Raw genomic sequence first — 21,612 nt, 5'->3', positions numbered from 1 at the left:
AAAAGCAGAAGTATCAAATTATAGTTCAATATGAATGTGAAATATTGTTTTGTTCATGTGGTAAAATAAAATTTACAATAATTGGTATTTTTTTTTTTAATATAATAATGAGTTTTAGTGGGAAATTTATTTCGTATCCAGATGTCGGCACCTTACCGTTGTCAATAATTCGGTACGGTGCCGAATAAGACCCAAGAAGTTAAGCCATTAACCCATTCCATCCCAGGCCAAGCGTATGAAATTTCATACGTAAACTTCATACTCCTTTTTGAAAATCTATCAACTTTTAAAACTCAATATATCACTACAAGAAAAACCCCACATAAATCATCTAACAGTTTCTGTCATTTTATCTGGGTTTTGAATGTAAACACTAAGAGATTTGTTTATTTGATTCTGAACGTACAAAAATTCAACAACATGTCGTTGTTGTCCTCGAAACTATTTCAAAGGGCAATTTTGTGTTTCCAACCACGTTCGAGCCATAATTAGATGAATCATAAAGAATCACCTCATTTGGTCCAACTTTGGGTACCTTGAGTCACAATGGGTTAAGTGAAGAAGTCAGGAAGTTAGCCCCTCTTTCGATTAATTTAAATTCGGAAAATGATCATTGCGCCAGTTCTTAGTAACTTTTGGCCGATGTGAGGTTGCAGAATCGTGTTGGTAGCAGTATGATTAGTTCTTGTTACGTTGTTTGGCCAGGGGAAGTGCTTGGGTCTTCAAAGCATTGTCAATAAAGAACCTTGATTCGATTTTAACATTGTGTTCAATAAACAAGAGAGATAATATCCATTTTTTTAAAAAACATCCAAATACCATCCCTGCTAGTGAGATCGAACCACTCTCCTTGAACCGTTTTACGGCGCGAAGGGCAAATCTTCTGTTCAATCCGAGCGTTTTCAGCCTTTTGAAGATATCCCTCGGCAAATCAATTATCAGAAACAATTTTATAACCAGTTACCTTTTCGCGTCTTCGACTTCTCTAACCCAAAAACGAATGAATTTTAAATACAAACTTACACATCGTGCTGAAATTTGAAATCACGTCAACACAATTCTTTTCAAGTGTATATTAAGTTTTCCTATTTTGAGCAAGACAGTTTTGAAAATCAGTAACAGGTACTCTGAATCACCCCGTATATATTTGATGAAAAATTTCATAACGTCTGCGTTAGGGTGGCAATGGATGTATGAAAAAATTTCATCATCGAATTTCAAAAACCGACCATGTACTTTTTGTTTATTGGCCCAAAAAAATGAACTGTGTGAAATTTCAGCTCAATCGGACATGATTTAGTTTTGAATTTTTGGCCAGTTAGGCCACTTAGTTCCAAAAAGTCGATTTTCGGCCAAAAAATTTTTTTTCGAGATAACACCAGATCTTGACGTTTTATGCATTTTTAAGTCATTTGGCATCGAAAATAAAATTCGATTTTCAAAATTTCCTTTACTCCCCCCTTGGAAGATTTTCGAGGAACAAAAAATCAAAACTTTGAGAGCTTTGAGGCCAGAAGCGTCTCGTCCGCCTGTTCAAACAGTTCAAAAGACTGATAGGCAATCTCAGAAAAAAGTGTATTAATTCACATTTGTAACATGGATGATAAATTATCGAAGGTTATTTTTTTGTTATCTCCATACTATCCCGAATATCCTTAGTTTATTTTTTATTGGAACTCAAACCCACCGTGAAGAATGTAATCTGATAGTTATACTTGACTACAGCACCCAACACAACCTTAACGCTACGAAATAAACAGTGATGACTACCGGGTTCAAACCTTTCATCTGAACCCGCCGTCATCCAAACACAGGGTAAACACGGTCAACTACGTATGAAACGATCACTACTACTGATGCGCCACCTTGCGTAAAAATGAGGATGCAGATTCAATGTTTTCTGCTGAACATAACCGATGAAAACGATGGAAAACACACACCACCACTCTTCAGCGTTTGTTCGTGGTTGTCATCGTTTTCCTTTCTGTTTCTCTTTCTACTTCTGACGTCATTGAAATTTGAGAGAGACCACGAGACCGCGAGAGTACACAGCACCAAACACCCCGAGCGAGCGTGATGCAAATAAATAAACGAACAAATTCATTCATTATTTCTGTGGATGTTCTGGTGTTCTTTCGTTGATGTGTGGATTTCATTCAAGCATTTTTATCGATTTTGTTCATTCGAAAACTTGAACCTGGTGCATATAGTACTTGTTTGCATGCTTACGTTTCAAAACCTCCGCTGCGTTGGCTGGACATGCGGATGGAATAGCTGCATACTTTGGTCTTAATGCTGACAAAATTGTGGCCCAGAGCTATGATGGCGCTACTGTAATGTCTGTAATGTGGTGTACAAACATTGATAAAACAACGGTTATTCACTGAATATATTCACTGTCGCGCACACGTATTGAACTTGGTTTTGCTTCACTCGTGCACAAACAACAAGAAAACGTCAAGGATTTCCAATACGATCTCATTTCTTGCGGCATTTTTCTCGTAGTCTCGTAGGCTGTTGTGGTGAGGCTAACTTCGTTCACCATTAAAGCGCTGATGAATGGTGTCACCAAGATCCTGTTTGTGCACCTTAGGCCAGAAGGGAATCCATCAGGAGGAGAGTGATGCCACTGAAAAGGCGACCAAGAAAGTACCAGCATCGAAAATTGGTTCCGCTTGAGGCATCGGAGCAGCTGCCACACACACACACACACATACACGCGCGCAACTCTTTTCGTTTGCTAGTTATCCAGAAGTATCCGCAAAGAAGTGATCGTTGCTGAAAAATAATCTGCCAGTTCCCCTTGATATTGAAAATTACATTCAAGCGAAAGAGTTTATTTTAATGCTTTCTATTCATATAATACTGTGACCAAATACAGTTTGTTTTGTGAAGAAGGCGACCAAGAGAGTAACAGCATCGAAAATTGGTTCCGCTTGAGACATCGGAGCAGCTGCCACATACACACATACACCCGCGCAACTCTTTTCGCTTGCTGGTTATCGAGAAGAATCCGAAAAGAAGTGATCTTTGCTGAAAAATAATCTGCCAGTTCCCCTTGGAATTAAAAATTACATTCAAGCGAAAGAGTTTGGGTCTGATTCTCGAATATACTTCACGGTGGAAACGAAATAAACGGCACGCCACTGAACTACGTTTTACGAGTTAGTGAACTGTCGAAGATAATAATGAGTTTTCAGGCAAAATGAGCACTTTTCAAATAAAAATCATTAATGAAAATTAACTTCTTCGAATCAAACTGGTGTTATTCTTCCCCATCAGTAGAATATTTTCGTATCCAATATTATATGCATAAACCTTGTGCCTCCAACGTAACGCTCTCGTTTTCCTCCAAAGTCCCCCATATATTCATTTATTTATTCATTCAGAATTGATTCAGATGCAACTAAAAACAAATGATGACCAAATCAACGATAGTCCTACGTCACCCTTGCGGTTATACCACAGATATAACCCACGTTCTGTTTTTTTATCAAATTTTGCTAGACGTAGTAGAATGTGTGCGTAACGTCACGGCTTGCCTTGCTTCTATAGAGGAGCTCAAAGCAGATCATCATTTCGACAAAGACGCAATTGATGTATCTGGCGAAACTTTGGATGACATTAACGTCATCAATTATAGACAATAATTATAGACAAAATTATTGACAAAATGACGAAACGGTTTAAAGAACTAGATGAATACAAATTCGTCGCTTTGTTGAATCACGAAAAATTTGCCGACTTCGATGTCGCAATCCCTACTGGGAATTTGAAAATGCTTATTTCATAACACTCGAAACACGATGAAGTGAAGCTTTGTAAGAAGCTAACGGTTCTTTTTAAATTATAGTCATAATTCCGATTATCGCTGGACAAAACCTGCATCTAACCTTCTCCGAGACGGCTGGCCAGAATGATACTGACATTGTCTAATATAACGGCATCCATTGAAAGAACTTTTTTGTTGTTCGACTGATCAAGAATTATTTGCGGTAGAGACCAGAAATGGTTATTCGGAATTATGATGTTGACTGTGGAAAAAGATTTCCTTTATGAGATAATGCAGATGCCTTTATTTCATGAGGAAATAATTGAGAAGTTTGCGCTCGTAGTTGACCGTAGGATTTTTTGTTATACAGGCAAACCTGTTTTTGTGCGGGGGATAGGGACCGAACAAAAAATCATGTTCGCTACACAATTTGAAAACAAACTTTTTGCTATGCGGTGGACAGCAAAATCCTAATGATTCCATTCGTGATCAACATTCGATTTCCTTTCTTCACTTTCATAAGCGGCCTACTCACTTGCGTAGATCGTAAAATCAACTCTTTGCTCCTTTTAATTAGCTCCCACTGACACCTTAAAACAAACAAAACAAAACATGAGGATAGGAATTAACTGACACAGTCCCCATGTAGAGCGATACATATCAATACATCTTACAACTATGTTAGTAATATGTAACCGATTACTCGCGGTTTGCTCGAGGTTAGTATTACAAGTGTTTTCGTAATTGAGGGGCTTAGAATGAAAGGGGTGTAAGTGATTTGATCGATTTCTCTACATCGACTCTCTCTTTTGGTCATTCCCAGCTGTATTTGACAATGTGGAAGATAGATCAGAACCTCATTTATCGGATTCTATAGCAAACGTTTTTGCAGTTGAGTTATGAACTAAATAAAATTTTGATGAAGAGAAATCGATCAAGTCACTTACACCCCTTGCATTCTAAGCCCATCATATATGATTTTGCTGTCTCCAATGCTCAATACATATCAAAGATAGAAAAAAAATGACCGATTACTTCTTTTTTTTCATGTACCGCACAAAAAAGTCGCACCAAAAATCGCACAAAAATAATTCGCAAGAAAAAAACGCACAAAAACAGTTTTTACTGTATAGATAAATGTTGAGAAATAAAAATGTTAAAATCTATCATCGCAATACTGTTGTTTTAATGTTGAAAATGAAATTGAACAGGTTGCTCAGTTGGTCACGCGTCGCCTCTGTTTGAGGCACCTCTAAATCATGTCCGATTGAGCTGAAATTTTGCACAGTTAATTTTTTTCGGCCAACAAACAAAATGTATTTGGCTCTTTTTTTGAAATTCGATGATGAATTTTTTTCCATACCTTCATTGCCTCTCAGTCCCAAAAGGTCGATTTTCAGCCAAAAATTTTTTTAGAGATGACACCAGATCTCGACGTATTATGCATTTTTGAGTCATTTGGCGTCAAAAACAAAAATTTCTATTTTCCAAATTTCCTGTACTCCCCCCTTGGAAGATTCTCGAGGATAAAAAAAATCAAAACTTTAAGCGCTTTGAGGCACCCCTAAATCATGTCCGATTGAGCTGAAACTTTGCACAGGTCATTTTTTTAGGCTAATAAATAAAATGTACATGGTCGATTTAAATTTTTAAATTTGACATGACCATTTTCGCTGCCACCCTAGTTTGCGTACATCAAAACTATCGGTAGATTCAGAACATACTAAACATTGTTAACAAACAGTATAAACCTTAATGGCCCAACATGCAATCCTGTGTAAAAAACCGGATGTCACATATATTACTGATGACAAGTTTCTATGAAACTTGACTCTTTAACCTGTCTGAAATCAGTATATGATTCATCATGATTTCCCTTATCCTAATAGATAATTAATATAAACTGTGACAAAATTGAACAAATTTGTGGCCGCTGACCTTTTTTTGAAAACCGAGTGGCTAGCCAAGCACATTTTTTTACTTTTTCCCTCCGCTTAAAAATCCAATCAGCTAATATTTCGTCGCACGGCACGCAACTGCTAACACTATTCTGATCGTTTCATCCTCGATTTCCATCCCCTCAACAGTTCCCCTCATGATGGCCTACGTCACCCGCTACATCTACGGCACCGATAAGCTGCGGCCAAACGCGTTCGAAGTGCGAGGCCTCAATGGAACGACGACCGGAATAATTCATTGTGACGACCTGGCCATACTGAGCCAGTGGCTCAAATACATCGCCGATAACATTGTGGGACTAACGAGCCTGCAGGTGTGCATTGTCACCGCTCCGATGGATGCGAAACCGATACTGGAATTACTTTTTTTTCTCTCTCTCTCGCCCTGTTTTTTTTTTGTCCTCCCGCTCCCTACAGATGAAACTGTACAATCGCAATTTCCCGGTGGGCGAACGGATCGAGTACATGGGCTGGGTGAACGAAGGGGTCATCAACAATCACATTTCGTGGCAAAGCTACAAACCGCGTTTTCTGGTGCTGAAAGGCACCGAGGTGATGCTGTTCGATTCACCCCCACTGAATGTGGCCGGGCTACAAAAAGCTTCCGTGGCGTACAAAGTTTACCAGACCATGTTCCGGGTGGTGAAGGAGTCGGAGACGGTGGATTCGCGGCAGCACTGCTTCCTGCTGCAGAGTTCGGGCCACGAGCCGCGGTACCTGAGCGTCGAGACGCGACAGGAGCTGCTGCGAATCGAGAACAGTTGGAATGCCGCCATTGTCACTAGTGTAATTAAATTAGGGGTAAGTGCCGCAACGAATGTGAATGTTTTTTTTTTGTGGGACCAAATTGATTGTTATCACGTTTGTTCTTCCAGCGGAAAACATTTGCGGTATCTCACCACGGTAAGACTGGAGGCCTAACCTTGGATTGGCAGACAGGTTTTTCGCTAACCGAAGGTGCCGACGCCAGCGTGATTTGGCAGTACAAATTTTCCCAACTGCGTGGCTCAAGCGATGATGGTAAATCCAAACTGAAACTTCACTTCCAGGACCATGAGACACGCTCCATCGAAACCAAGGTATGTATGATATTTGATTCTAAAATCCCATAACAAATCAAAAATGTAGTTTAATTGATTTCCATTCGTCGTTTCTTGCTGATTGTTAATTTTGGCGAAATTTTTTCTTCGATTCCCAATTGCCGTTGTTCGTTAACTTTGGTTAACTTTTTTTATTCTTCTTCTTCTTTTTCTTCATTTCTTTTAGGAACTCGAATGTCAAGTTCTGCAAAGTTTACTCTTTTGTATGCATGCGTTTCTAACGGCTAAAGTTGCTTCGGTAGATCCTACCTTTTTGAGTTCGATTCAGCAGGCTTGAATTTACGCTGAAGCTGTCGCTGCTGTTGCTGCTAGTCAATTAGCAGGTGAAGATGATCGTGATGACGATGACGATGATACAGGAAGCATACTACGAGTGACTATTATAGAATCGTAAGCAATTATTCATCTCGTCGATGTTGGCTGACGACAAACAATCAAAAAAAAAACCCCAGAGAGCAAACTTAGCAGTTGTGTAGTTCAATTTAGGTTTCAAAACTTCCAGAGAGTCAGCGAAATTCCCTAGAAAATATACACACTAGTAACGATACTACGTAACGAAGCAGTGTTTTCCAGCGTTTGATGCATTTAGGCGACTAAAATTGACTGATTTTCACAAGTACTTGTCTTAGTTATAACGAAACCAGGTAGTAGAGTTAATTGTTTTAAAGAATAATAACACGTACCTAACTTATTGAGCGCATCGGGAGGCCCTGGGAGGCTTCCGGATCTCTTGTGTTATAGAAAGGTGCTAATGAACGAGGAAGAAGCAAGGAGGCGCGAAGAGGGTGCAAAGAGCTACCAAATCTGTTCTACTATATACATCAACATCCATGTTAAAACGGCTAAATCGAAATTTTATGATATGGTGCCCACAGACTTCAGCAAGTAGCAAGCAATGGGGAGTGTAATTGAAAACCAAATAAATTTGAATAAACCGAAGGATTCTCACGCGAGTGGGAAAGCTCACACGGGAAGGGGGTTTGAGATAAAGCAAACTTGTAGCATTAATTAGGCGGCGAGTCGTGCTAACCAAAGCAGTCATAGTTATAAGCAGGGGGCAAACGTTGAATTTGGTTATAAGTTAAAAACTCACACTAAGAAAGGATAAAGATTTTAGGTACCGTGGGCGGAGGGAAAGGAGGGAAAGGTACGAGGTCAATGCCTGGGAATGATTGATTGGAGCGAAACTTGTTCATATCGCGGCATAGTCTACAAGAGTATAATATTAAATCGATCTTGTTTCGTATCATGTTTTAGTTTTTAATTTCAGTTTTATATTCATATATGTTCCGTGAAAAAGAATTGATTTTTCTAGAATACATCAACCGCAAGAAAAACATACATAATAAAAAATCAGAAGAGTCCGAATCCCATCTGTCTTGAGCATACGGCCAATTATTAAAATTCGTAATGAATCAAATGTGTTTTCAAAAAAAATGTGAAACAGCCAGTTTATACGTCAATGGAAACTGTTGTTCATCGTGTTCTCTCTTTCTCCAAAACCACCAGAAAGCTCACCTCCCAATTATACCACTCTCGACGGAACAATTAGCGAACAATACGCAAATTCGAAGACCTCAATGATTTTATTAAGTTAAAGCAACTTCATGACAAGTTATTGAGTGGAGATGAGAAATAAAACAATCTCAAGACTGAGATAACATATTTCGTCGACATTCATAAAACAGAACTTATTGCCCAATGGAATGTTTCTGACGTAGAACTACGTCTTTCAGGAAGAGTGCCAAATTAGAAAACAGATCACGTTTTTATGAAATAAAGTTAACGATAATAACTATTTTCACTGTGAACGAATTCTCATGATTTGCATACTAATCGAATCGGAAATTCTATAAGATTTGTTTGACATGCTATACATTACAATTCACTAATCTCTAAACGGTTGAAATTCATGAAAACTGGAAGATTTTCCCTTTTCCCATACATTTGTTCTGCCGATTTGTGTGCTAACCCTACCGGTATTTCGAATGCTTATAACTCGAAGGAAGGAAGGTATTGAATTAGAGAGACTTTAAACTCTGAGAGTTCATTCGTCTCTTATTATAACTCGAGCTTCTCGAGTTTCTTAATAGATCGGAAAGATGTTCGCATCAATTGATAGGAAATATTTCTACGCGTCTATCACAATTAATATGTTTTTTTTTTCATGAGATGAACAATTGAATAACTGTAAAATGTCAAGCGTTATCTAAACATCCTAACTGCCAAGTTTTGATTGGCCCGATTTACGGTTTCCCCAATACAGACTTCAAAATCGATGAATCTGTGGAAATCCGCTTTGCAAATATACCTGCAAGTCGAGGGTATTTTTGTTCCCACCGAGCTGTGTTTCCCTAACACGGAGTTCGAAATTAATGTGCCTGGGGGAAATCCGCTTTGCAAATAATGCAAGTCGAGGGTATTTTTTGGTGTTGAGTACTTTTATACTCGCTTGTCGTTGTGCAGTTTCCCTAAAACGTACTTTTAAACTGAGAAGCCTGGGAAAATCGTCATTTCAGATACTAGAAGTGAATAAACTTTCGCGGATGCTATAAATTCAGAGGGAAATGTAAAATACAATGATCGCTTGACAATTCTTCCGTTCACATATTTTGGTATCCAGAATTTTAGAATATAGATATACACTACATTTATTTAAATACAACGTATATTTCATGGAAGTATGCTTTCAAATCCCCGTAGGAAAGCCTTACTGTTGCATGTTGTGGGGCTCGATCCTCGAGTGGAATATGGGAGCATAAGTGTTTATAGCTTGAGATCGATATCTGAGTGGGAATGGGAAAATTCTGGTACGGGTTGGCAGCGCTGTTCAATTGTAAATGTAATATATTAATTTATTATATATCTAATAATTAAAATTATAGTCTGGTAGCGATATCCATATCATTCTCCATCAGTTTACCAGGCCAGGCCTACCAGTTTAAAATTGTTTGAATTTCAAATGAAAATTTTTACTACTGAAAAAGTAACAATAAAAAAAACTAAAAAGTTATTTTAAAAAAAATCGATGCATTCTAAAATAATATTTAAAGTGGTAAACAAGTGGATTGCATTATATAATTGCGTAGTTCTACGTCGGAAATGTGGTCGTGTCCTAAATACAACCCCTTACTTTTTTTTTATCCAAAATATATATTTTTATCAAGGTTCATATGGCGTTAGCCTGTTGGTACAATCCTCAGCTCTTGGTGAATGAGCTGGGCTGGGCTGCACAACCTTCGGCCCTTGTATCTGTAAAGAATATGTGTATATTACCGCTACTAAGTAAAAGTTTATCGATCGGATAGGAGGAATAAGGAAAAGCGATACAACGAAGGAAGCATCATTAAACGTTGACATCGGCGTTTCTGAGGAACAGGTATAAATGGAGATCAGGATCACGGCTACTTAAGATATCCCGGACGGAGATATCCGATTGTCTACCTTGTGCTCTCAGTGCTCTAGAGAGCTGAGAGCGACAATCACAAAGATTGTTTGCTGCGAGTCCAATGCGATAAACATGCGCGTTTAGGTTGTAGTGATTGGACATAAGCCGAGATATCAGGCGAATGAAATTACGACCTACATTCAATCCCTTGAACCATGCATTCGTCGAGACCTTAGGAATAATCGTGTGTAACCAACCACCGAACTCATCTTCACTCCACATGCGCTGTCAACTTACGAGTGTGTGCTAACGAGGAATGTGGAAAAATTCATTATAAGCAATTTGTCTTTTGTGTGCCTTCTAAAGCGCCTACCTTAGCTAGCGAATCCTCATTCTCATTCCCCGGAATCGAGCAATGAGAGAGAACCCAGGCTAAGGTAATCTTGAATAATTTTTCGACCAAAACACTCAATAGATATCTTATTTTTGTTAGGAAATCAGATGAGCGTTCATCAACATTGCGCGGATTGCCTCTTTTGAGCTGAGACTATCTGAAAAAATAAAATAATGGTCGATGGGCAGTGTTTCAATGATCCCTAGAGCATAGTATATCGCACCCATTTCAGCGACATACACGGAACAAGCGCCTTTGAGTTTGAAAGAGGCACTGGAATTTTCATTGAAGATGCCGAAACTAGTGGACCCGTTTATGAGTGAACCGTCAATAAAGAACATCTTATAAGATCTAACTTCCTCCTATTTTGCCGAAAATATCGACGGAATAACAACGGAGCGCAGATGATAAAAAACGCGACAGATAAAAAAAATAGGCGGGTTATATCTATGATATAACCGCAAGGTTGACGTGGGACTACTTTAGCTTAACAATTATTTGTTTGTATTGATTAAATTTTTGATTGAATGAAACAATTTCAGAATTCAATTGAATTCAATATCTTTGCTTTGTGCGTAAAAAGATTATATAATGCCATGTGAGGTCAATTCATGCATTGTGATTTATTATGTGTTTCGTTGCAAGTAAATTTAGTGACAGTCCTTTTACGTTTGGTATGATTACATCTTGGTTTTGAAGTCTGTAATAGACAAACACATTTCAGTCGGAAGAAAAATGCTCCCGACTTACATGCATTTTCAATGCCAATTTCTCCACGCTCCTTGGATTTCAAGTCTGTGTTAGGGAAACAAATTTCAGTCGGAAGAAAAATACACCCGACCTGCATGAATTAGCAAGGCCAATTTCCCCCAGACACCTTGGTTCTGAAGTCTGTGTTGGGGAAACACATTTCAGCCGGAACAAAAATGCCCCCGACTTGCATGTATTTGCAATGCCAATTTCTCCACGCTCCTTGGATTTCAAGTCTGTGTTAGGGAAACAAATTTCAGTCGGAGGAAAAATACACCCGACCTGCATGAATTATCAATGCCAATTTTCCCCAGACACCTTGGTTCTGAAGTTTGTGATGGGAAAACACATTTCAGCCGGAAATTATCCCTTACTTGCATGTATATTTGTTAAGCGGATTCCCACAGCTACATTGATTTTGAAGTCTGTGTTCGGGAATCCGTAAATCGGGCCAATCAAAACTAGGCAGTTAGAGCGTTTAGATAGAGCTTGACATTTCACAGTTAATCAATTGTTTATCTAATGAAACATAACATTTTATTAATTGCGATAGAAGCGTAGAAATATTCCGTATCAATTAATGCAAACATCTTTTCGATTCAGTAAGAAATGTTCGAGTTATAAGCATTTGGAATCTTTCAATTTTTCCTGCATGTTCTGTGTTTAGGTTTTCATTTTACCCCCCATATACTCCGGTTAGACGTAGTCCCACGTCAAAAATGACAGAGGAATTGCAAAAGTATGGGAAGCAAACTTGGTTGGAGATGCCTGGTGAAGGGTGCACGTCGTTGTAATATTCTGCTTTATTTACACTTCAATAACACTACTTCAACACTTCCTGTTAGAGCTGTCTCCAATCCACGACTGTTCTCTTTTCTCCCTTGTTCTATTTTCCTGTCAATGCACAGTTCAATACCACATCCTCCCCTGATTTAATCTGAAACTTCTTCGAAATTAAAAAACTTGTTTATTCCACGAACCGTAATCTCATAAACGTTGTCATTATCAAGAACCATTTTCTCACAAGAGTCTTGACGAGCGATTGATAGATTCGTATTCAGTTTCTGATTCGGAACTAGTATAACGACTACAGCAAATCCTGGGCACCTCTTCCGGACATTATAGGAATTTTCTTCCAAATTCATTTCCTTCCTGCAATTACTGAGACTGTCAACTGTCGGAGAAAATCTTAATTTCAATCCCTTCAGGTGAGTGAGGTAAGAACAGCAACATACTGTGTGTTTCATAAATAGATCTTTCTTTGGGAATCACCCAGCGTATCTATTTTAACGGAGAAACGTCTTACCTCGTGCTCGTTGATGATGAAAGGGAAGTCCAGGGCCAATGATTACTAAGCAAAGGTTTATGCGGTGTCGATGTCTTTCACGCCGCTGTCATGACGTCACAGCTAAGCGTTCACCCTACGTGTCATATGTTTGAGAGAACACATAGTTAAATCGGTCGTTCTATCATTGTGTATCACACACATACTAGCCTACGTCAAGCTTGCGAATAAACGTTCAACCAAGACGTTGGTCGCATAAACAGACGTAATGCGTTTTTCAATTGAATTAAAACAACAAAAGCTCATTAAACCCCTTCGGCCCATTTTTGACAGTTAATATTTATTGAATGGACAGATTATATTATATAAATTGTACACCGTCATGATTATTCAACTAAAAACGACAAAACAAGATTTCCCAAATCGTGAGTTTTGGTGATTACGTCAGTTTACGTTTAGTTTACCAACTAATAATGTTATTAGGGGATGTGCACATACGTACCACGTGGACAGAAAACCCACGATATTAGACGGGGTTGTCCCCTCCCCCTTCGTGGACAGGCGTGGACATTATCTATACCCCTCCCTCTGTTGTCCAAGTGGACATTTCTCCAATGCAGAATAAAAATTTTTTTTTTTTTCGTCGATGCAACAAATTATCCTTGTGCAGAATTTATTGGAGTTTTAAAAACTGCCTTTCGATTTGCGGTGCGAAGGTTGTTTATTCAATTATTAATCATTAAAGACGAAGGAGTAATTTTTCATTCAAACTGAAATATTAGGCTGTCAAAAAAGTCCTGCGGTATTTTTTTTTTGAATTTTCATTTGTTCATAGAATTAGTTACAATCATCTGTTTTAATTCAAATATGCGCCGTTTTGTTCGATGACTTGTTCCCAACGAGATGTCAACTTCATAATACCCCTGTTATAGAAGCTCGCTTCCTTATTGGCAAAAAACTCGGATAGCCAATTTTCACAGGCCTCTTTTGTGGCTAACTTCTGACTACCTAGCTCGTTCGCCATGGACAAAAACTTGGTGCAAGGTCCGGACTATACGGCGGATGCAAAAGAACCCCCCATCCGAGCTTCCGGAGCTTCTGACGCGTCACCAAAGAAGTGTGTGGCCTGGCGTTCTCCTGATGGAAGACAATGCGGCCTCTGTTTATCAAAGATGGCCTCTTCTTCATGAGTGCTACCTTCAAGCGGTCCAGTTGTTGGCAGTACAGGTCCGAATTGAGCGCTTGGCCATAGGGAAGTAGCTCATAATAGATTATTCCTTGAGAATCCCACCAAACACACAGCAGAACCTTCCTGGCCGTTAATGAGGGCTTGGCCACCGTCTGAGCCGCTTCAGCGGGCTTCGACCACGACCGTTTGTGCTTCTCGTTGTCGTAAGTGACCCACTTTTCATCGCCAGTCACCTTCCGCTTCAGAAACGGGTCGATTTTGTTGCGATTCAGCAGCGATTCACATGCGTTGATACGGTCAAAGATGTTTTTTTGCGTCAACGTGTGTGGCACCCATACATCGAACTTCTTTGTGAATCCAAGCTTCTTCAAATGGTTAATAACGGTTTGATGACTTATCCCCAGCTCTTGGCCGATGCTACGGCTGCTACTATGCCGGTCTTTCTCGGCTAATTCAGCGATTTTGTCGCAATTTTCGACGACAGGCCTTCCGGAGCGTGGCGCATCTTAGACGACCTCTACACCAGAACGAAAACGTTGAAACCATCGTTGTGCGGTGGAAATGGAAACTGTATCGGGTCCATAAACTACACAAATTTTATTGGCAGCTTGAGATGTATTTTTGCCTTTGTCATAGTAGTACTGTAAAATATGTCGGATTTTCTCTTTAGTTTGCTCCATATTTGCGACACTATAACTCAGGAACGACTTAACCAAACAAAACACTGTCAAGGACTATATTATAGTATGACTCGATACAATGAATACAACTAGAACTACGCGCTTACAACGACACCTCGCGGAAATACCGCAGGACTTTTTTGACAGCCTAATATTTATGTGTGGAAAGGTCCCATAGGAACGTTCTTGGAACCCACTGAAAGCTGCTTGATAAGGTCAATTGAATTTGCTGTTGAGTTGGTTGGCAAAAAATTGTGTTAGTCCGGAATATTCTTGAAAAAACAAAGAAAAATCTTTTTTTTTTGTTTCTTACTAAAACAAAGAACGAACGAAGAGCGCTTTACAGGGAAAAACTTTTTTTAACAAGCAAGTATAATAATGATTTTATCTATTTACCCTCAATCAACAGTACGAAGGTAAACATCATGAAAAAGGTTGGCTTCACCTTCTAGTTGGATTTTTTTATCATTACATACTAACTGTACCCAAACAGCATCACAATGAAGTAATATGAGCTATGTTTCTGAGTTCTTTATTATGCCCCGATACAACGTACAATTTTGAAAGTAAAATGTACGTTATATCGAAGTTTCCCTGTAATTCGAGAGTTATGAAAAAGTCATTTTTTGAAAAAAAAAAAAAAAAGTGAAAAGTTTATTTTTCGGACCACCCTAAAATGGGAATGGTCACCCTAATACGGGCCTAATGTTTTGCGATAAAGAACAAAATTACCGCTTTTCACGAAAATATGACAATCACATGACATGAGCAATAAGGGATAGAATCTAGATTGTTTCAATTTGTACTCCCAGTATGTTCCCGGATTCATTCTTGGCTTCAAAATGTGAACGCTTCTTTCGCGTCGGAATCCGTAAATTGCAAGAAAGATGGGAAAAAGAAGTGGTTAGCGATGGCCAATACTTTGAATTATGTATTAATGTATTTCATTATTTAAATAAACTTGTTTTACATAAAAAAAAATGGGTGGGTTATATCTATGATATAACTGCAAGGTTGACGTGGGACTACTTTAGATTAGCAATCATTTCAGTGAGTAGAAGATATGAGGGCATATCCTTCAATGCAATCTTGAATAACCGAGCCAAAGCGTTATGTTCGTACCCGTTCTTGAAATCCGTGTTAGGAAAACACTTTTCGGAGTGCAAAAAAACATGCGGGTTCAGAAGTACCTCCGGCTTGCATGAATCAACAACTTCAACTTCTACTTTTTATACTATAGAGGATTAATCCTGGAAGTTCATTCGCCTCTAGTGTCTGCACGATTTTCCCAGGTTCCTAAGTTTTGAAGACCGTGTTAAGGAAACATATTCTAGTTTGCACAAAGGCAAGCGAGTACAAAAGTACTCGCAGTTTGCTTTTATTTGCAAAGCCGATTTCCCCAGACATCTTGGTTTTGAAGTTTGTGTTAGGCAAACACATTTCAGTCGGAACAAAAATACCCCCGACTTGTATGAATTTGCAAGGCCAATTTCCTCAGACACCTTGGTTCTGAAGTCTGTGTAGGGGTAACACATTTCAGTCGAAACAAAAACACCCCCGATCTGTATGTATTTGTAATGCCAATTTCCTTACGCTCCATGGATTTGAAGTCTGTGTTAGGGAAACACATTTCAGTCGGAACAAAAATACCCCCGACTTTCATGTATTTGCAATGCTTATTTCTTCAATGCTGCTTGGTTTTGATTGCTGTGTTAGGGAAACCGAAAATCGGGCCAATCAAAACGAGGTAGTTAGGGCGTTTAGGTAACGCTTAACATTTTACAGTTTTTTAATTGTTAATCTAATGAAAAATAACATTTTATTAATTGCGATAGAAGCGTAGAAATATTTCCTATCAATTGATGCACAATTTTTTCCGATCCAGGAAGAAATGTTCGAGTTATAAGCATTCGGAATCTTTCATTTTTCCCAGCATGTTCTGTGTTTAGGTTTTCATTTTACCCCCCATATACTCCGGTTAGACGTAGTCCCACGTCAAAAAACGGAAGAAATGAAATGAACCGTAGTGGTATTACTACCAAATGTTGTTTTGAAATATTGATTATCAAATACGAAAAAATTGTTGTTTATCCACTCATAGATATCTCTCTAGTAGAAGATCTTATTGGAACGTTCTACGAAGTAAACGAAAATTGAACGATTAGGCTAACTGAATTTGATATTGTTTCGGCTGCAACAATATTGACTTAACCAACAAAAGCAAAAAATGTTACTAGGAGATTTCGAAATAAGTAACTTATTGTTATAAAATTATGTATATTTCATATCTGAATTTTAATAAATTTGGAAGTTAGTATCGTTCGAAGCAATCCCTCAAACATCCTGCGCCTGAAGTAATCAATTCACATCGATACACCACGAGTCCGGTACGACGTTGTAGGTTAACCCTTTATAAGGCCGTGGCAACTGTATTGCCACCAACGAAAAAAGTTTTTTTCGCTGCACTTGGAATACTATTTCAATATTTTACTAAACCAAAAACATCTAAAGGTATCTGGCAATACTTCAATGTTGTTGGGGTGTTTTGCGATTTTGATATGGGAGTCGTTTTTTGGTAACAAAACCACGACTTTGGAGCGCCGGTAGAAAATTATGTTTAAATTCGTCGCCTTATAGAGGGATAACGGGACTATATTGCCATCAATTTTTTAACTGTTTCAATAGTTAAAAAAAATTCAAAGGTTTCATTCCCCATGTCAGGATTTCGTTCTTTGAAGTTGTTATAAAGGGTTAAAGGGTCAAATGGCACTGAGAAAAATTGAAATAATCAAATTTATTCTGAATTTTGACGAATGATCAGATAAAAATGCAATAGTTCTCGCATCACTCTAATTGTAATCAAAATGATTACACAAAATTAAATGCATTAACAGTAAGTGAATTGTGTTCAAAATAGACATGTCCTTTCATCTGGCATCCTTGGTTCTCAGAACAATCTGAGATAACAATAATTGCAAATATCCCGCCTCGATATACGCACATCTCTGACAATTGTGTATCGGTGGAATGTTTACGCCTACAAGTATACCTGCTTCCAGTCACACAGGAAACACAAAAGACAACACTTAGAAAAATCCTCGGTCGAAAACTACCAAATACATTTGGTAATGCAAAATTAGTAGAATGTACAAATTTTTTGTACATATTGTCAACAAACCCGCACCCCTACCAGAGATTAGTATATTTTACTCGATAACATTAGTAAGCTTGGATATTGTCATATCTGAAAACTGGCGAGAAAAGCGCGTATTAACCATTTTCATTGTTCCCATAAGGCAATACGAAGGTATAATAAGGATATGATTCTGATACGTGCATTTTCGGCGAGAAAATGTAGCCGATATTGGGCTTCCGAATCATGGTTCTGCTTGACATATGTGTTTATTAGTACGGTCGAAAATGATTATAGATTGGTAGTATTTACCAAAAAATTCGTTATATTTACTAATTATTTCTCTCAGTGAAATCGTAAGAAATTCACGTTGTCAAGTTCACTACTGCTTCTCTCGTGTAGAAGGGGTGCCAGATGATTTTTTTTTTGCAAATGAGTGTTTAAGCAACTGCATAGTTATATTTACAATATTTACAGTTTTCGCTACCTTTAAGTTTCTTGAGAAATCTTACTTTAAAGATTTTGAGACGTGACGCTTTGTGGAGCTTTTTTTCGAGCAGGGCGTGTTGTCACGTTACGAAATGCATGTGCACTTTTGAAGATAGTTTTGGAGATAGGACTATTTCTTCACACATCACATTTCAGATTATTTTATTTCGATACTCTAAATTGCCTTAATTACTAAAGCTTTTTGGCTATATACAACTAGGTTTGGCACTTCTAAAAATATTGGGTTGTCCGAAAAGTAATTGCCGATTTTTTCAATACGAATAAAATACAACTTTTTGTACATAGAATGAACGCATAAAAATGAGATGTATGTCATTTCAAAGTCTTAACTCCCAAGTTTTGGAATATTTTACGAACAAATTTTTATCTTGGTGTGTGTAGATGTAGTGGACAAACATATCGGAAAAATAAAAAATAGATTTCTTGCTGTTTTTTCAAAGATTTTGTGGAGTAACATAATGTTTTGCAAACTAATTTAATAGCAAATCCAATGCACCTACTCAACTAGCTTTCATTTGATTCCTATAACGTTTCCGTTAGACCTTTGATTACTTAATGATTATTAATTGTTCAATAAATAATTTACATTTAAATTATTAATAAACATTTTTGGAAATCGATGCAAAAAAATTGAATAAATTTTTTTTCTCGTCAATATTGTCCTTGTTACCCTTATTCCTGTTCAGAATTTATTGGAGCACAAAATTTACTCGGCACCGTTGATGTTGACATTGAGCGGAAGAGGAACATAATTCTTCAGATGCTTTCGACAGTATTTGCCACATCTTTTTTTTGACAAATAAATGGTTGATAAGACAGGTTCAACAGACTCAAAACGCAAATGAAAAAGTTTCTATCTCAATATATCAATCATTCCCACGTTTGGCCAACAGTCCAATCAGTTCACGTGATACATCTTTGTTCACGGTTTTGTGTTTTTTGCTCTTAACTCGATCAGCCAGTCAGTCGAATAATCCCACCTAAAAGATACGTCTTGAACAAGACAAAGTAGCTAGATCATTAACCAAAAACACACACAGAAACATTAATGGCGTCTAAACTAAACGGAAATTTGAATGGGCACAAGCATATTTTTAACAACTAGTAGCAGGAAAAACAATATAATCCGATAGCAATTGCGCTAGGGTAGTGCAAATAGTAGGGGAAATATTTTGAGACTATTTTGAATCGAGCTGGTGAATTGCTTTCGCAAGCCTTTTGGTTGGAATTGCGTTTGAGAATGGATTTAGCAATTACGGGAATCCCAATTCTATCCGCAGAGGAAAACGATCTCTTCCACTAATCTTTTCAACGATTTCTTTTCTAGATTTAATAGGAAGCATTCTTCGGTTCACTGACGAGGATAGGTTATTCCAAACACGTTAGTAGTAGTTATGATCAACATGAATCACTTCCGGAAGACCAAATAGACATACACGAGAGATAAAAAAAAGCTCATTACCAGTTTCGGCCCAAATCTAGGAGAAATATACATTTACTGGATCAGCTATTGATTTTAACATTGTTCAAGTTTGAAACTTATTAGAAGTTTAATTCGTATTAAGCATAAGTTCCGCAATTAAGGCTACCGCAGCTGTGCTAGAATTTGGAAACGGACTAAAATCTTGTATTCTAAGCAAAGAAATTTTATTTATATTACTAGCAGGTAATACGCTTGCATTCAAACGAAACTCGTTCACAGAGAAGGTATGAATATTTATCACAAAGTATCTATATTTACACATTAACACTCGCACGCACCGCAGCGGTACATAAGTGTCGAAACTTACAATGTTTATATTTTAGTACCCTTATATGCACCACACCGTCTTGTAGTAATTCCTTATTCACGCACACAGTCATAGTAAATCAGTGCGAAGTTTTTAATTGCATGGAATCAATTTTATAGGGTATCGAAAAAAATCAAAGCAGGAATATTCAAATTCGCAGATTAAAATTTAAGCTCAATGTTTCTTCTCATCCACGAAAAGAGAGAAAGCAGAACAAATAAATCAAAATTTATCTAAAAATTATATAACAGGGAATTGCTCCCTGCAGTAAAGAACGATCAAATGCATCAAATTGAAACATAAATTGTAACAAAAAACGATTTAGTTCCAGTACAAAACTCAATGAAAATTGCCTTTTAAAAATCGGAAATAAAGATCATCTTATATTTCAAACATCATTCTCTCGTAATCTTAGAATCGATTAAATTAGCAGGTTCCTGTTGGATTCGACATGGATTTCGTTTAGCAGGAATTAAAATACACCGAAAGGATCCATTCAACATTCGAAAACGTGTGAGGAGAGATGAATAACGTATACAATGCGGTTTAAAATAGTGACCCAACTGTGTCAATTCGACAAACCGACAAGAAAGTTTAAATTCTGTACTATTTTCCCCTTCAAAATGAGTGATAGCAAAAAGCGAAATACGAGGAAACAAAAACTTTAAACCAAATATAAGACAAACACTTCACTGTCTAATAATTATAGGATTTAGACTAGCTAAAATGTTTTAAAAGGTAAACTCATATAAGGAATTCTCAAATTACTTGCGGTTAAGCACTTGTGGCGATGATGAAATGAAACTATAAGTATCGAATAAATAAGGATTTACATCTGATAACGTGTCTTTCAATTATTCCCATATTCGTATTGTGATTCGTGCATGTATAGGTGATGTGAAGAAACGCAAATGTTCTACGCTTTGAGCTTAAATGGGTGAAACTACCCAATATCGGTGAAATTTCTTAATACTGCATTATAGCTCTTACGATTGACAAAACGTTTTTCAGAATCGATTAAGGTAAGCTGACTCCTACCTGGCTTAACCAGTTCATGTTGCGACTCAAAACCAGAATGCAGTCCGCTTGATCTGCTACATGTACTAAATTCAAGCAACGATGTGTTCTTCTTCTTCTTTTTCTTATATGGCACTAATGTTCCTAGAGGAACTCCGCCGTCTCAACGTAGTATTACTTGCGTCATTTTCATTAGTACTTAGTTGAGATTTCTATGCCAAATAACACGCCTTGAATGCATTCTGAGTGGCAAGCTCTAGAATACGCCTGACCACAGTGCAAGTCAGAGGAAATTTCTTTGAAGAAAAATTTCCCCGACCAGAACGGGAATCGAACCCGAACCCCCGGCATGTTAAGTTTGACGCTAACCACTCGGCCACGGGAGCAACGATGTGTACCCATGCTAAAACTATCCGCGCCATTTTTTATCAGTTCGATGACAGATTTTGTTAAGGTGATGACTGACTACAATCTCCCATACCCGAGATGACAGTTTGACGAAGACTTGAACGAATACACGCCTATCAATGCATCTTCAGAACAAATATCGTCGAATCACTGTTTCTTTTCTGACTAACATAGATTAAACAGTACAAGCTGCCAAGCTAGAACGATGATAAAAGCAATTCGTTCGGTATATGTACCA

At 37.8% G+C, this 21,612-nt stretch overlaps 2 protein-coding genes across 4 annotated transcripts in view; one reads left to right on the top strand and one right to left on the bottom strand.

Annotated features, from left to right (window-relative positions):
- LOC129764347 (gamma-1-syntrophin) overlaps positions 1 to 20,770 on the top strand; it is a 157,687-nt gene extending 136,917 nt beyond the window's left edge. For all 3 annotated transcript variants that reach the window (XM_055763333.1, XM_055763331.1, XM_055763332.1), the window contains 4 exons: positions 5,860 to 6,044; positions 6,148 to 6,531; positions 6,606 to 6,809; positions 6,997 to 20,770. In XM_055763333.1, coding sequence (XP_055619308.1) covers positions 5,860 to 6,044; positions 6,148 to 6,531; positions 6,606 to 6,809; positions 6,997 to 7,107 — 884 coding nt within the window. In that variant the 3' untranslated portion in view covers positions 7,108 to 20,770. The remainder of the gene's footprint in view (positions 1 to 5,859; positions 6,045 to 6,147; positions 6,532 to 6,605; positions 6,810 to 6,996) is intronic.
- LOC129764346 (mitotic spindle assembly checkpoint protein MAD1) overlaps positions 1 to 21,612 on the bottom strand; it is a 78,000-nt gene that overhangs the window by 31,486 nt on the left and 24,902 nt on the right. The gene's annotated exons all lie outside the window — the stretch shown is intronic.

This window comes from Toxorhynchites rutilus, chromosome 2 (genome assembly GCF_029784135.1).
Source record: "Toxorhynchites rutilus septentrionalis strain SRP chromosome 2, ASM2978413v1, whole genome shotgun sequence".
Taxonomy (NCBI): Eukaryota; Metazoa; Arthropoda; class Insecta; order Diptera; family Culicidae; genus Toxorhynchites; species Toxorhynchites rutilus.
Note: the sequence above shows the minus strand (reverse complement) of the source record. Positions and strands in the feature narration are given on the sequence as shown.